The 16,522-nt window shown below is 41.4% G+C and overlaps 2 protein-coding genes across 6 annotated transcripts in view; one reads left to right on the forward strand and one right to left on the reverse strand.

Moving 5' to 3' along the window:
* LOC147127316 (uncharacterized) overlaps nucleotides 1–16,522 on the reverse strand; it is a 38,330-nt gene that overhangs the window by 7,061 nt on the left and 14,747 nt on the right. For 2 of the 5 annotated variants that reach the window (XM_086020547.1, XM_086020546.1), the window contains exons 4-5: nucleotides 14,041–14,196; nucleotides 3,759–4,019 (exon numbers count right to left, since the gene is read on the reverse strand). In XM_086020547.1, the coding sequence (XP_085876673.1) occupies nucleotides 3,903–4,019; nucleotides 14,041–14,196 (273 nt within the window). In that variant the 3' untranslated portion in view covers nucleotides 3,759–3,902. Of the gene's footprint in view, nucleotides 1–3,758; nucleotides 4,020–9,309; nucleotides 9,830–10,173; nucleotides 10,272–14,040; nucleotides 14,197–16,522 lie in introns of those variants that run through there. The other 3 variants (XM_086020545.1, XR_015084230.1, XM_086020549.1) reach the window with 3 other exon arrangements.
* On the forward strand, nucleotides 5,695–9,480 carry en2a (engrailed homeobox 2a). Its single transcript, XM_086020542.1, has 2 exons — nucleotides 5,695–6,604; nucleotides 7,462–9,480. Exons 1-2 carry the CDS (start codon nucleotides 6,061–6,063, stop codon nucleotides 7,776–7,778), a joined length of 861 nt encoding a protein of 286 aa, XP_085876668.1. The 5' UTR covers nucleotides 5,695–6,060; the 3' UTR covers nucleotides 7,779–9,480.

A 16,522-nucleotide genomic window follows, 5' to 3' on the forward strand; every position in this document is an offset into this window, starting at 1 on the left:
CACTCTCTCACACACACACACACACACACACACACCCCCACACAACCACACACACACACACACAGCCGCTTCTGAAAGTGGGTTATGGGAGCTCAAGGACACTGCACATGCGCACAAGATGTGTATAGTATAGCGGCGAGTGGGGCTGCATGCCAATTGGCTGCACGCAAAATAATATTTGACTGCACTTTTGGAGGTGCTCATACAAAAAAAATTAAAATAAAACAGAAATCATGTCACTCTGTATTATTTTTACAAATGCTGCAGATTTAACTAAAGCCAATAATAATAATTATTATAATTCAACCATGTGTGGAAAGCAGCAGTCTTACACTCATAATGCTTCGTTAAAGACTGTCTTTATGACCTACAAAACAAAAACCTTACGTCTCCAAGTACCACCATAATGATCATCATTACAATACAGTAACTAGTAGGCCTAAGTGTTCATCAAAACGAGCCAGGTTTTGTCCCTAAAATGTCTATTCTATATTATTGTAATCCACTGTTAACAATATGTAGTTTGAACCTAAACACCGTGCTTGAATACAGGGACATTCAAAAAGAAACAAAATGAAACATATTGCACTTAAGTGAAATAAAATTGTATGTAAATAAATAAAACGGTTAAAAATCAAACACAAAAGGTATTGTCCTTAAACGTGAAATACAACTGAACTGTAAATGAAGGGTAAAAAAAAATGTTCTGCACTAGATTACAAAAAAAAAAGTTTAAACTATGTGTGCGTAGCTAAAAGCTTCATTACAATATCATTAGCCTAATAACATAATTGCCAAAGTCACTTTATAAGGTTTTCAAAAAACAGCAAATGAGAATCCAGTTGACTCGATTTAACCTTCGCGGATTACCATGGCCGGGATAACTGAAAACCTCGACGGACAAACAAAAACATGTTTAGCAAGCACATCGTGACAACAGGTTAAAACAACTTCGGCAATTATGCTAACAGGCTAACGTTTGATTGTATTTCATGTTTTAAAACGTTGTCATTATTATTTGTAGATTAGTCAGTGATTCTTTCAAGTGCCACCGGAGAGAGCCCATGTACTACAGTTTGAGAGGCACTGCTAAAAAGCAAAGAGTGGAGCCATAACGAGTGGAGGAAATGTTTTAATTAAAAATGCCAAAATGGAATCATAAATACAAAAGTATGAAAACTATAAAAGTCGACTTTGGCGTTCTGATGTCGAGACGATTCGGATTAATGGGAAATAAATCCAGCAGCATGAGTAGTATGCCGGCACCCTCTAGTGGTACGAGAAATTTTTTTTTTTACAAAATTAAATGTTCAAACAATGTTACACTAGCTTAACATTTGTTAAGTTACAGTTCAGTTGTGTTTCACTTTTAAGTAAATACTTGCATTTTATTTTTAAGGGTTTACATTTGTTTTGAAAACAAAAATGTTAGGTATACTTTTTATTGAACCGTTATGCACAGTAAATTTGATTCGAATCATAATTTCAGTACAGTTTTCATTTTCTTATTTTTAAGTAGTGCTTTTTGAAACTGTGTGCAATGTTACTTAGCATAATAATGTTGGTCGTGATGGTGGTACTTGGAGACCTAAGTTGTTTTTTTAGAATGGTACTTAGTGGTAGAAGTTTCAGAACCTTTTTAATGCGAGATTCATACAATGAGAAAAATATTGATTTCAAGTTTTTTTTTTTTTTTAATTATTATTTTTTAATCTTGACTATTCCTTGTAAAAACGCCACAAAGAGATGCCCAAAAATGTCTCGTTTTAAATCGGCATCGTTGACAATTACCTTTCGGATATGAATAAGCCATCATATTGTCACGCATACATTTGAAGTCTTGTGCTTGGTCCTGAATTTGACAATTCTTGGTGAAAATGTCACTAAAAGAGACGCGCGCACACACAAAAATGACATGCAAGTCCGACTGTCTTGAATTTGACTATTCATTGTAAAAACGACACACATGTTCCTATTATAACAAATAGATTTTAGTCTTGAGTTTGACCATTAGTGAAAGTGGCACAAAAAATAACCGTCCATGTTGCTGTAATACCGAAAATACATTTTCAAGCCTGTTTTTTGTTTCTTTCTTTTTTTTTTTTTTAAATCTTGAATTTGACCATCATGAAAATGACACCAAAATGGTTCCTACAATGCCCTATTCATATTTTAAGTTACGTAATCTTCATTTTGACTGTTATTAGAGAAAGAGGCCCTAAAATATATGCATGGGGTTTTTGTTTTTACATTGACCAAAACACATTTAAAAGCATAGTTTGGCGTCTTACATGTGGACTTTTCTGTAAAAAAAAATAACTAAATCAAATGTATTTTCATGTTAAAGTGTAATTTGCAGTTTTGATTTGGACTATTAGTATACATGGCACATGTTGCTCTACTGCCAATCATACCTTTTAAATTCAGTTTTTTAAGCTCGATTTCGACTACCTTCTGTAAAAAAAGACACAGCACAGGTTCCCCTAATGACAAACATGCATATTAAGGTTCCGTTCTTTAGTTTTTATTTTGGCTTAATGGAAGTGAAACCACTGCTGATGCACAATTTCCTATAATAAGTACATTAAGTCTACTCTGAGGTCTTCCTTTTGATTATTCTTAGTGGAAAAAAAAGCCAATAAATGAATGCATATGTTGCCTTCATGACAAAAGTCAATTTTAAAGGAGTGGGAGAATGTTCTAAAAGGAACAGAAATATATTTTGAAGTGTGATTTTTAGTATTGTCTATGACAATATGCCTTAAGAAAGTGACACTAAAATTGGCACGTTTTCCCCTATAACGCAAAACATGTTCAAAGCCTAGTTTTTATTCTTGATTTGACTCTTTGAGAAAATGACGAAAACAGATGCAGAGGTTCATATAATGGAACTCAACAATTTTCAATGTCTGTTTTTTTTTTTTAGCCTTAAGGTTGACTTTTTTTCCCCCCCCTTGCGATTATATATTCCTATTGTGAATCAATGAACATTCATTCTAGTTTTGAGTCTTCAGATATGATTGCATATTTCTGCCTTGATGAATATATATTCTAAGTCTAGTTTGGAGCCTTCATGTTAAATTGTCCATGTGAAAATGACACCAAGTTGAGATATTGACTGACAAAATCATCCTGCTGCTATTGCCCCCTCCCCTCCCCACCTGGCTGGACATTAAAGTGTATGTGTCAATGTCGCGACATGTACTTTGATTCAAAATAAGGCCTAAAACCGGACAATTTCCCATCTGAAGCCATTTTGCCCTCACCTGCTGCCACTCTCAGAAAGAAAATTCAACCACAAGACTCCAAACGAGACTTTTCAAATGTACATTTGTAGGAATCTATCAGTGTCGTTTCGAGCCTTGAGAAAAGATGGCGGAATATGAATAAAAAGACAAAAAAAAATTTTGCATCTCGTGTGTGTGTGTGTGTGTGTAAATACTCTTAATTCTCTTTTCTGTAGAAACAAGCCCGGCGTCTTGTGCCTCTATTGTGTGCTGCTCATTTAGCGCCTTCCTCCCACTCGCAGCGTGACAACAGAGTGTGTGTGTGTGCGTGTGTGAGTGTGGTGTGCGTGCAATCAGAATTTAAATGGAGCTTCAGTGAGCGCAAGCATGGCACTATTCCACATCATTTGGGCAACAATCCAGCCCCAAAAATGCAACAATTCGCACGGTAAACACATCCACAGGTCCTAAAAGATTCATACAGAAATGACATGGAAAAGTACAATCCCGTGAATTAAGTGCCGCACTCACCCTCCCTCGGTTGAGCTCTCCTCCCCCCGAAGCGTGCTCTCTCCTCGGCTCGGACGGTCCAGTGTGCCCCCGCCCCGGGCAGCTCGGCGCAAGCATGTGTCGTCCGTCCCGAGAGGAGGAGGACTACTCCGCACAAAAAGTTGGTCAGCAAAAGTTATCCCCAAAAGTTTTGTCTTTGGCGGGGCCCCCTCCCGGCAAGTCGGTGTGCATCAGTGGTTTCCTTTTTAAAGGCGATATGGACCACAGGCCAGCGTGGGAACACTTGGGGGAGAGAGAAAAAAAAAAAAAATTAGACTCATAGGAAACTTTGTGTTGACAAAGAGTGATATAAACAAAGCTTGATGTTTTGTTAACCAATTAAAAAACCAAACATTTGTGTATGTGGTTAACAGGTAAGATTTTTTTTTTCTTTTCTTAGCTCATCCATTGTGGGACTGATGTAAAACATACGACAAGGGGCAGGTACAACCCCTGACATTCTAAAATTTTCATCCAAATATTTTTTCCTTTTTAACTTACAAATGCCTATAATATAAAATAAACATTGGCTTGAGGACTGCAGGTTTCCAATGAATGAGGTCATGTGATTTTAGGAAGTCATGTGGTACTTTTATATTATAAATCATTTCGCTTTATTTTGGTTCATTTTTGCGATTTTTGTTTTGCTGTTTATGCGCAATTTATTTTCTACAATCTGTATCATGAGTTGGGCAACCTGTGGTTTGTGGGCCATACACGGCCTAGTAGCGCTTCTATTCTGGCCTGCAATAAAATCGTAAAAACAAATAGAAGAAACATTTAACCGACAAATGTATCTTAATATGTAATAATAAACCTGGGTGGTATTGGGTTTTTTGTATGAAAATCTTTAAAAATCTAAGTGGCCCCTAATAGGTTCCCGATGAATGACATTATGTTATCTTTCAATGAGTTACCTCTGTAAAAAAACAAATGCATAATTTGGATTTATTTAGTCCCAATTTAACATTTTGGGAATTTTTGTTTTTCTGACTTGGTCTATTTTGGTTCATAGGCAACCTATGGCTCGTAGGCCAGATAAAGGCCCCGCCATAGGACTTGAAATCGGCCCGCCACGCAATTCCAAACTCAAATAAAACTTGTCTATTTAAGTGCATTAAAAAATAGAATAAATGTATGATGTTGAGAGAGGGTGTTTTCATTAGGTTCTTGGGTTAAACGTTTTCCTATTGGGGTGCCATGAAAACATCCTAAATCTACAAAATAACGATGCAAGAGTAGAACACTGGTTTATTATATATTATACATGTGGAATACATATGTTTTTGCTTTTTAAGACAGCTTTAGATTGAATCGGTTTCCGACCCTTGTTGTAGATCAGTGATTCTAGTGATAGTATGATATACGGCTCCTTTCTTGTGGTAAGAATCACTGCCAAAGTACACTTCAGTTGTATTTCACTTTAAAGTTTGCTACATTTGCATTTCATCTTTGGAATGAGTTTTTGTTTTTTAAACATGAACTAGGGAGACCACAGTGAGTTACTTTCATAACCTCTTTTGGACCGTTTTTACACTGGCTGCCCTTCCTGACATTTTTTTTTTTTTTTTAATCCCGGTTTATGTTATAACTATGTGTAATACACTTATTGAATCATTATTCAAGTAGATGGCAGTTACATTTGAGTCCAGTGTTAATGATAAAAATGAGCAAAATGTTAGAGAGGCTTACAATAATATTGAACATGCGTTGAGCAAAAAAATAAATAAAATACATGTCTCGTAATCAATTAGCGGAGAGCCTCGCAGTGGATTTGGGGGTGTGAAAAGGCGAGAAAGGGGGCGTGCGCGCAGAGCCTGAGAGCTCACGTCACGTGGCCTGGCTCCTGGCCTCCCATTGGTCGGAGGCACGTGTCGGGGAGGACAGTGGGGAGACGTCACTCAAGGGGGGCTTCTCGTATGGAAAATAAGAAGCAAACTCCAGACTGAGAGTATTAAGAGCATCACTTTTTTTCCCCTCCAGCCTCTTTATTTAGTTTAGTCGAAGCCGTTCGCCGTGCGCGGACGTCGCGGTAAATGTGCGCAAATGGCTCGGGCGCACTTATAACGGCTGCAGCGCGGGGGCTATTATGTCCAAAAAGTATGCTTTTCTCCGAGGACGCTACGGCGAGGCTGTGCAAGGCGCTCTCTAGCCATTGTTAATTTTTCTTATTTTTTTTCTACGATTAAATCCCCCCCCGAAGTTGTGCATCCGAAGCGCGCCGGAGAAGAGCGACAAAGGGGTTAAACGTAAAGGGAGTAAAAAAAAAAAAAAAAAAAACGAGATGGAAGAGAACGAGCGCGGCAGCAGAGACGAGGCGGATCCGCACGAGTCGGCGGAATCCAACAGAGCCATCCTGCCTCTCCTGCAGGTGCAGGGCAACGCGCAGATCCCACACCGGGTCACCAACTTCTTCATCGACAACATCCTAAGGCCGGATTTCGGACGCAAAAAAGACACCGGAGCCAACCACCAGCACCAGCACCGTCGCGGGGAGAGTACTTTGTCGCCCCCGCCGCCACCGCCGCCGCTGCCGCCGCCACCACCGGCGCCGGAGAGCCTCGGCAGCCCCGCGGCGCCTCAGACCGAGCCGGTGGGCAGCACGGTGCCCACGGAGGGCACCTCCACGCCGCACGCGGACACCGGCGCCAAGAAGCCAGCCATAGCCGCCGAGGAGCCCCTGAAAGCCCGCGGGGAGAGCGGAGACCAGTGCCTAAGCTCGGACTCGGACAGTTCGCAAGCCAGCTCCAACGCAGCCCCGGCCCAGCAGCCCATGCTGTGGCCCGCCTGGGTGTACTGCACCCGCTACTCGGACAGGCCCTCTTCAGGTGGGTGGGCACCGAACATATGCCGACGTCGAGCTGTGCGTTAGGGCCTCAGCCACCCATGTGTTTACCTTTTCGATTACTTCTAACAACGCCAGTCATTTTTTTAAAAATAAAAATAAGTACGGTGTTTAAAAAAAAAACAAAAAAAAAAACTATATATATATATATATATATATATATATATATATATATATATATATATAAAGAGAATATATAAATGCACGCAATCGGGTCGCATTGTTTGAGAAAAAAAAAAATTTTTGAAAACGGGTTATTATTGCGCGTTGCTTGTACGTGGCGATCAGCGAGATGGTTTTCTCGTGGCTTGCATGCATTTGTTTGCACGTCTAATTGTTTTTTTTTTAAACGTCAAGTTGCGCAAAACAAAGTTTACAGGCGTCAGCAGGAAAAAATGTATATGAGTGTCGTGCATGGATCAAAATGAGTGGAGTACAACTTGTTCTCATGCATTATGTAGCTGGAGGAGGCGACTACTACGAGTTGTAGAGTTTGTGTGTGTGTGTGTGTGTGTGTGTGGAGGAGGCACACATACATCGCGATGTGTGTGTTTAGTACAGAGCATTAAAAATAAAGCATTGCGCCAAATGCTCCAGTGCGTGGTTTCTAAGATTTCTATACGACATCACGCACTATCGGGACAATTGTTTTGATAATTTGAAACGAAATTAAAATCGACCGCTAACCCAAAATTGGGTTAATAACAAATACGTGCACGTGAATTATAGCGAAAACAAGCAGAGATGAATTCGTTTGGACATACGGGGATGGGCGAATAATCTGCACGTTTAGCTTGACTTTAACATGGATCAAATACACACGAGTTTCTCCGGTTGCAGGTCCGAGATCCCGCAAACCAAAGAAGAAGAGCACCAGCAAGGAGGACAAGCGACCGCGCACGGCCTTCACCGCCGAGCAGCTGCAGAGACTCAAGACCGAGTTCCAGACCAACCGCTACCTGACCGAGCAGCGGCGCCAGAACCTGGCCCAGGAGCTGGGCCTGAACGAGTCCCAGATCAAGATCTGGTTCCAGAACAAGCGCGCCAAGATCAAGAAGGCCAACGGGGGCAAGAACACGCTGGCCCTGCACCTGATGGCGCAGGGCCTGTACAACCACGCCACCATCACCAAGGACGACAAATCCGACAGCGACTGAACACGGACCCGCCTCCTAGTTTTTCTTTTAAAGTCTATCCTACCACACAGAAATATAAAGCAAGCCTACAGAGTATAGAGAAGCCAGTCCACACGAGTCCCACTATAGAAATATTAAGATGCAATAATATCATCCAGCAACGAGGGCCAGTTGAAGAGAGAATATACCAGCATAAATCCAGAGTCTGCAATATCACGTCTATACAAGATGCTGTATAAAGTTGTCACTGTCTGTTTACCCCCCAACCCGCCCAAGCAGGAGCTTCTAATTAATGAATTACTTATGAATGACATCCAGTATACAGTATACATATATATGATATAATGATTGTCATTTTTTTACATCTGGCACTTCTGTATGAGAAGAAACAAGTCCAAAGAATGTTTTTTTTTTTGTTTCTGTTTGTTGTTGTCCTGCTGCATCAAGGCTACTGTGAATTTAAAATCAATGCTAACCAACATCATTTTGTTTTTGAATCATGTATAGATATGAAGAGACAGAGAGGTCTATGGCATTATTTTCTAACATGTTGCTTATATATGCGTGTGTGTGTGTGTTTTATTTTAAATAGCAATATCAAATCACTGCTGTGTTCAATGAATGACTGCTGCCTCGATAGTGACCGTGTAGCATTCAACCACAAGCACTCATGCAGCTTGTGTTCTTGTTAAATCTTTTGACAGTATTTGAGGACTTATCATGGCAAAAGAAGGCATCCGTCTGTGACTGTATTGAGGAAAAAAAAAAAAAAAAAGACTTCATGTGTATTTATATAGATTCTATTGAAAAAAAAAAAATCTATCCAATGACCAGTGTTGCTTTAGAGTAGGTATCTGAGGTGTTTACACTGCTTGTTTATCTTGCAATAACTTTTTGTTTTTTTTGGTGAATGGAAAATGTGTCTACGAGGCCTTTTGCATGAACGCTGCAATTTGTTGTACTTGGGGGCAAACGGCTGTGTTTATAAATGGACAAAACAATGTGTGACGAGCCAAGGCTGTATTCATGTATCAGGGGCGGGGGGAACCTTTTGCCAATCGGGGGCCACGAAAAGCGAATCCAACAAATATTATATATTATGAGCATTTTGGAGGGGCTTTTTTTTATAACACTGCTTGTTTGTAGAATTGCTCTCGGGGTCTGCGTATGGCCCACGGGCTGCAGGTTCCCCACCCCTACCATACACCAAATTTATTTTTCTTTGCCTTTCAATGTGTTTTCTGTTATGCATCTGCAAAAAAAAAAAAAAAAAAGTGTGTGTGAATTAAAAACAAAACAAACAAAAAAATATGACGATGATCCACCAAACTGAAACACACTTTGCCTTAAAAAGTCCCCACGTGGACTTTTTTGTGAAACATAACTGTGCCGAATCAGATACGCAGTATTACTTCAAAAATCAAATGCAGACTATTCTAGCTGAATGCCTTTTACAACCACTGCTGGTATACGACATCATGAATTTACTCAACAGCGTAGAGCTATCTATCTATCTATATATATGAACAATGTTTAAATGAAATGACAGCACAGAGTTGTAGAATACAATGCTATTTTTTATTTTACGTTGGATGCTATCCTTTGGTAAAGAAAAACAAACTCAAAAAAAGTGTACATACTTTGTATCATGTATTAATTGTGTAATTAACTGCCTCCTGGAAATTGCAAAAGAGCAAAAATAAACCTTGAAGATTATCACAAAAAAAAAAAAAAAAAGTGTTGTTTTTCACGGAATGTTTCACCTTTATGTTCAATGCTGCAAAGAACATCGGAACAAAAGGTTTACATTGTGAATGGCACAATAATCCTCCTTGCCACGCAAACACCCACTCGGCAGGATCAAAATTCAGATGAAAACATTGGCCAAAGCAGCTAAACATTGTGCAAGAGAAAGCCTTGGACAATCCCCAGCCATGTCCCCCACCGCCCCGACAACAACAATGGCCTATCTGCATTTTCATACTCGAACCGCTAGTCTTTGTTTGTGCGGCCGCTGTCCTGTCTTCGCCACGGTCGGTCTTCCTCGCGCCCTGCTGGAAAAAAAGAAAAAACTTCCATCCAGAAAAAAGGGAGTGGAGGGAAGGAAGGAGCGAGAGAGAGAGAGAGAGAAAGAAAGGGAAGGAGAGAGAAATGAAGGTCAAAGCCTGTCATGGCTGCAGGTGGCTGGTTTCTACACCCCCCCCCCTCGTATCCCCCCACCCCTTTCTTCCTCCACCCACCCCTCGCTAACCCATTCTCCACACAGAGCCTTCCCACCCAAATTCTCTTCCCCTTCTCTCACGCTCACACACATCTTACTATCACCCGGCCTTTATTATTTTCCTTCTTGCCTGACACACACACACACACACACGTGCGCGCGCACACACTTCATTCATTTTGCGCGTGCACTTACCCGCTCTCGTGCTGCGTGGAAATATTCACAAGGCGCGGGAGGCTCCCAAAAAGTTCAGGCCGGGACACTGAATCATGAACCGTCATTAAAGGAAGAACCTGCACGGTTCAGAGAAGTTGTCCCGATATGACAATAATGTAAATGTGACGCGAAAGTTTTACTTGGTTAAGAAAAAAATTAATAAAATAAAATAAAAAGGAATGTCACGAGTGCGTAGTTCCTCCAAAGCCTGCCGCACACCGAGTGACATGGCATGGCATGTCTTCTGCATCTGGCATCCATTAAATAGTTCAACTGAGAAAACATCGTCTTTGGGTAGTTACTATTAGTGTAGCGAGCATTAATAAAAGCATTACACAATATAAAATATTAATACAAAGTTAAAAGGACTGGTAGAAGTTCACCAGAACTACTGCGACCCGGATTGTAGTAAGATGCGCACTGCCACAAAGAGAGGAAGGGTGATGATGTTTTAAAAGGCTGTTGGCAAAAATCAATCGTCCCACTCAGTGATGGCAGCATGCGTTTCAGTGACAGAGACTCTCCATGCTTTGCTTTCTAGCCAAAGGCACATACAGTATGAAATGATCAATATAGTTAAAACAATACATGTAACTACTGTATTGATACGGGCTGGTTCTGGATTCTCAGCACACTATGAGCATTAAAATTAAGTGTGGTACTTCATCAATCAGTTGCCCGTTACTAACCAAAACAGCAGCATCTATGAATGCACATAAACAGTCTCTCATACGAATCGATTTTCAAATAATAGAAACCAATCTGATCTAGCAACATTTCAATTCGGGAAGTCATTTCCTCAAGTAGTGGCGCATTTTGAAAAAGACACCATGCCATTTTTAGTCATCGGGCGTGCCACTCCCTAAACTCCTCCCTCAAATAGACTCCTCCCTTTTACCATGAAGAAAAACAGTTAGCTGGATTAAGTCTCAAAATCATATGCACTGCTGGTCACACATTAACATTAAATAGTAGCAAAGGCTATGGACTCTGTTGTAAACCAAAACAGCAGCACACACTAGGGCAAGTACACACTCTCAGGTGACTTTGTTCAGGAATAATGGAAATCAAATTGATCTTGGGGGATCAGGTGGTCGACGAAAAGTGTCGGTGATTTGCAAAGGCTTTCCCAATGCGCAAGCTCAAATATTTACGTAGGTGGCAAGAAAGTAAACAACTGACCAAGAATAGCTGGCAGGCAGCATTTGTGTGAAATATGGCTTATTTTCCAGGAGTGGTGCCAGCAATTGTAGACGGGCGTCAAAATGGAAGCAAAAGTTCTCATTTCAAAATACGATTTCCCAAAGGGAGTAAAGTGAAATCTTCCAGTACATAAAAACATTGTTAAGCGTACAAAGAACTCTTTTATGTAACATTTAATTGCGTTTTCAACATTGCATCAATTTGATAAAATTGAATGTGTGTAGTAGGGGTTAAATGACTGATTTAAAAAATTTTTTTTTTGCAGTTGACTATAACATGATTAAAGTCAAGTCCAAGTCTATTAAATCAACAGTCCTCAAACTCTTTTGCAACAAGGGCCAATTTCATGTAAAAGACATATTTCGACCAAGTCCACTGTAAAAAAAAAAAAAAAAAAGCGAGATGAAAAAAAAAAAACACCATTAGTCAACTTCAAAGCTTTAGACGTTTATGCGGAGTAGTAAGATCAACACGTTGACTAGTCGACTAATCAGTCAACCACGAGTATGCAGTTGGATACTTGCAACCAGTCTCCTACGTTGCATTACATTACATGGATGACTTATATCAATGCTCACTTTAATAACATACAATCCAAGGTATTAAAAGGTGACTGGCGGGGTACCTCAAGGGTCTGTAATCAGCACAAAATTATTCATATTATATATTAATATGCAACGCTTCTCAAATATGCTGTATTTGTGGATGATAATACCCTTACCTTGCTGGCAAAAACCTTCAACAGCTGCTGATACTGTTGAAAGTGAACCGAGTAAACTGAAAAACTGGTGGGGTGTCCATAAATGGTCACTAAATTTGAACAAAACTGTCTAAAAAATAAATAAATAAAATCATTGTACATTTAATTGTCTGGTACACTACCAAGGGTGCGATGGGGGGATAATCACAATAAAAAAAAGTCAAAGAAAAAGCACTTGACTTGTTTTGAGTTTCTGACTTTTGAGGCTTTCCAGAATATTTTGGTTGAACTCCAAATTGCACCATTTTGATGACGTTCCACTGTATCCAATTGTTAAAAACAACATAAGGAAAAAAAAAAAAAAAAAAGAAAAAGAAATTGTCCCATCCAGCCATAACCCCCTCCTCCCCTACTGTGTCATTTACACCCATCCTTCCTGGTGGAATCTGCTCCGAGGTGCCCGGGCGTCGTGGCGGAAACATCATTAAAGTGGTGAAAGACGTAAAAAGGTGAAGAATGGGGATGACATCAGGCCAATTTCACACTTGGCACTCGGACGGCGAGGTCCGAGCCAGGAGGACTCTCGCCTCGCAACGCAGATCAAAGCCCACTGTGGCGAGGTGAAAGGACACCTAACTATGCTAATCCCCAGGACGAATATATTTTAATCTTGTTAGAATACAAGTTAATGCCGTGGTTCAAGTGGCAAGAATGAGAAGTGGACGGGACCGACTTGCGAGGCGCCTCCGTCTGGTGCTGGATAAACAACACGGCGGTTCAAAAAGCCGCGTACTGAACAAGGCGGCGATCGCAAGGCGGACCGACGACGAGGTTGATTTCATTAAAGAGGGAAGGGGGCGGGGGGGAAAAAAACAAAAAAAAACAGTGTCGGTGACCCTGTCCGAATCCCCGCTCGGGCAAGCTAACATGCAAAGGAAATGAGTATTTTGTGGCTCGCATTGAGGCCTGGGCTCCGCGAAGCACCTTGGTAACCTTTGATCTCTCGTGTATGGAAGAGGTTTGACTGGCCGCACAATAGCCAGCGGATGCTTTGGGCAAAAGTCACACCCAGGCAACTCTCATTTCACACAAAGTCTTTTGAGTGAGTGGGGGGGGGGGGGGGGGGGGGGGTTAGGGGGGGAGGCAAAAAAATAAAATAAAATTATCATCCATAGTTGCTTTCCGTTGGATGTAACCTCAAATGGGTGGTGAACACAATGATGTTATGGATTTATTCATCAGATATTGCAACACTTTCTAATTCAAATTAGCCTAACTTTTTGAGCTAACTTTCAACAAAAGTGATCCATCCTCATAAAGGCCTATTTAATTTTTTATAAAAGCATGTTCTGATGGGCTTTTACTCAAGTTACTTCACACTGACTTTTGTTTAAAGTTTTGAGGAGAAAAACAGGTGCAGAGTAACATTTCGGGATTTATTTTACAACTTGTTGGCTAGTCTCGTTCTCAAGAGTCCGCAAACACAAACCAGTCGTGGATACAACGTCCACTAAAAAGGACGTGGCTGTGCATACATTATTGCGTCTTTCAATAAACAATAATGGTTGAGTTTTAGAACAGGCATTTTTGCTAACCTCAGGGAAACATTTGATTAGATTTCCTTGATCCACGATTGTTGAAAAATTTACGATTTTGTCTGAACTTCTGTTTTGAGAAACTGAGGGAAATATGTTTGAGAAAAGACCACAATCTACGATGTTTTCACAATAATCGTTGAACTTACTTTCTGGAATTTTTTTACAAGTATTTTCATGGGGACAGAAAAGGCACCAATAGAATTTGTGGTACAAATCCGAACATGCCACTTGTGGCGACTTAGTTTTGTTTGTTGACACGCATGGAGTCAGGGTCAAGGATGTATCAGACTCACCTCATGCCCCCCCGCCCCCAACTCCTCTTTTTTCCAACTGTCTGCCACTCACCTGGCGGTTCTGCGTCATGGCTGAGAGAGGCACAAAGTGGGAGCTCGGTGCTGCTGCAGCAACAGTGGCTACATCACCACAAAAAAAAAAAAGAAAAAAGAAGAAGCCCATCCTGTGCATGACATCTTCCTCCAAGCCCGCCACCAGCTCTCTGCACTGTGGAAAGGGAAAAAAGAGGAAAAAAAAAAAAAAAAAACATGTTCATGGCAAGGGCCAATGGCAAAGTGTCACTCAGCAGGAGTAGGTAGGCCTAAAAATAGACTGGACATTTTCCCCTTCACCAAACATCCACCACACTGCGCTGTGCAATTGAGTTGTTTGTGAAGTGTCAGTCAGTCCTGCGTGGTTTGAGTCATTCCAAACAGAATCGACTCATTTAGTCAGCCATCCTGAATGGGAATTGCATCGGCTTGATCAATGCCCGATTGGCGCACCGGTTAGAGCGCTTTCGCCGAGGACAACAGCGGTTCAATCGGCGCCCATCCGGCCGGCTGTGTTCTGCCCTCCGTTATAAACGAACGCGCAAAACAATCAAAAGCCACACTTTCATGAGCACTTAAGCAGACAAATGACAGAGTAAACCAGGATAACGATGAAGCTGAGAAACGTAGCATGGGGATAGTGTGCTGGGGGAAGTCAGGACTAACCGCAGGTTGCCATCATGCTAAACCTGACTTTTAAAATGGCAGCTCGCCAAAGACGTGGGGGCGTGGTTCAAAGGGAGGTTAATGCTCGCCATAAAATTGCAATAAAAGGCCATATTGAGTTACAAAACGTAGCGTTGATGTTCGCTTTGGCAGGCCTTTTCAGCGGAGGTTTTGCGCACAGTGCTGGAGGAATAGTCACTTTTTCAACAGCGGAATCATGCGAAACAGCGGCGTCCTGAAGTGCAACTGGTTGTTGTTTTTCTTTTTAGCTCCAAGTGGCAAAATTCGAATATGCAGAGTAAGGGGGGGGGAAGCAAAAAAAAAAAAAGGAATCAAGCCTCTTCCTCATAGCTATACGATTTCAACACTAAAATAGCAATTCAATTGTAATTGTGTTCACAGCCCCCACCCCAAAAAAAAAAAAAATTAAAAAAAATCATCTGTGTTTCAGGCGGGCATACAAGGCGAACCCCAGCTCAGTCGAGCATGCCCAAGCTCATCGTCGCGGGCGTCTCCCCCACTTCCCCGCCCTCCCCCTCTCTCTCACTCACGCTGCCATTTTAGCCGCTGCTGAGTGGCGGGCGAGAGAGGGCGGGGCCGACGGCGACAGCCATGACGGCGGCACGATCACAACAGAGATGAGGGGAGCTCCCGCCTAAGAACACCTGGTCCGGTGCGACGCCGCAGTCCAAAGGTGTTCGGATGAGGGTCACTGCGACACAACGTATACGCGAAACTTGTGCACGAATGCGTAGGTGCTCAAAATAATTGGTGAATTATTACTTTCCATTCTATTAGCTGGCTCTGATCGGCATGAGAATCCATTTTCAAATGTAGTGACTAAATACAGAGAGACAATCTGGGAGGCAATTGGAGGCGTGCTAAATTTTACTTAAATATGGGATGACTGAAAAAATATAAAACAGCTTCATACTTGAAGTCTTAGGGCAAGATAGCTTGGAAAAAGCAACTTAAATCAAGAATAAAAAGTAAAACAAAAAAATTAAATAAAAAAAAATACAATTTCCATGTAGCATTTACAACAGGCAACCTTCAAATACTATTAAAACGAGACTTGGTGTTCACGAGAACATTTGATCAGAAAATAGAAAATCTGACAAAACTCTGTCAATCGGTGAACCACAATCCTCATCCGTTTCCAAATGACATTTTCCAAACAATTTGTCTTTCAAAAAGTCATGGAAAAGCTGGATAGTCAAGTGCACAGCAGGTAGTCAGCAATATTTCCTTCCGTCTGATAAAGTCTAATTGAATAAAAAAAAAATTTAAAAAAAAAGAGCAGGGAGTGTTTCTAGGTAGAAAATCAAATGTGTGCCAACACTTAGCACCAAATTACACTGAAAAGTAATAAGACTTAAAAACAAAAAAAAACAGGTAGTAAGCAAGATGATTTTACATTTGTCTGAAAAATCAAATATTGTAATTTCAAACAACCCGATGACTTGTTTTTTTCTGAGCAGATTAAGCGGGTCAGCACCCGTCCTGCTTCCTCTCCCGAGCACCTCTGCCTCTTGAAAATTCAAAACAAAAAGAGCACAGTGGCTCCTTTCCAACTATATTCGAGGTCAGAGTTCATGACGTCCTCTTGGCAACGCCAGGGCAACCAGGCAAGGGTGTCTAGACAGGTCATGCTATCACAGCAGCTCCCTGTGGTTGCTTCCGGAAGGAGGGGTCAGCGGTAGCCAAGTGCAGGGTAAACAGGGACGGGGTGGGCTCGGCCTTTGGCCCCGCTGAGGTGGGATCAGCGCCTCCACCCTCCAGTGATCAAAGATGGGGATCTTCCTGGGAGAAGAAGAGGGGGCTGGCTCGGAAGA

The sequence above is a fragment of the Filicampus tigris genome, chromosome 21 (assembly GCF_054856515.1).
Source record: "Filicampus tigris isolate MCC_2025a chromosome 21, RoL_Ftig_1.0, whole genome shotgun sequence".
NCBI lineage: Eukaryota > Metazoa > Chordata > Actinopteri > Syngnathiformes > Syngnathidae > Filicampus > Filicampus tigris.

Coding starts and splice junctions, on each gene's coding strand:
- en2a (XM_086020542.1), top strand. CDS start 6,061: ATGGAAGAGAACGAGCGCGGCAGCAGAGACGAGGCGGATCCGCACGAG. Junction 6,605..7,461: donor CTCGGACAGGCCCTCTTCAG/GTGGGTGGGCAC, acceptor CTCCGGTTGCAG/GTCCGAGATCCCGCAAACCA.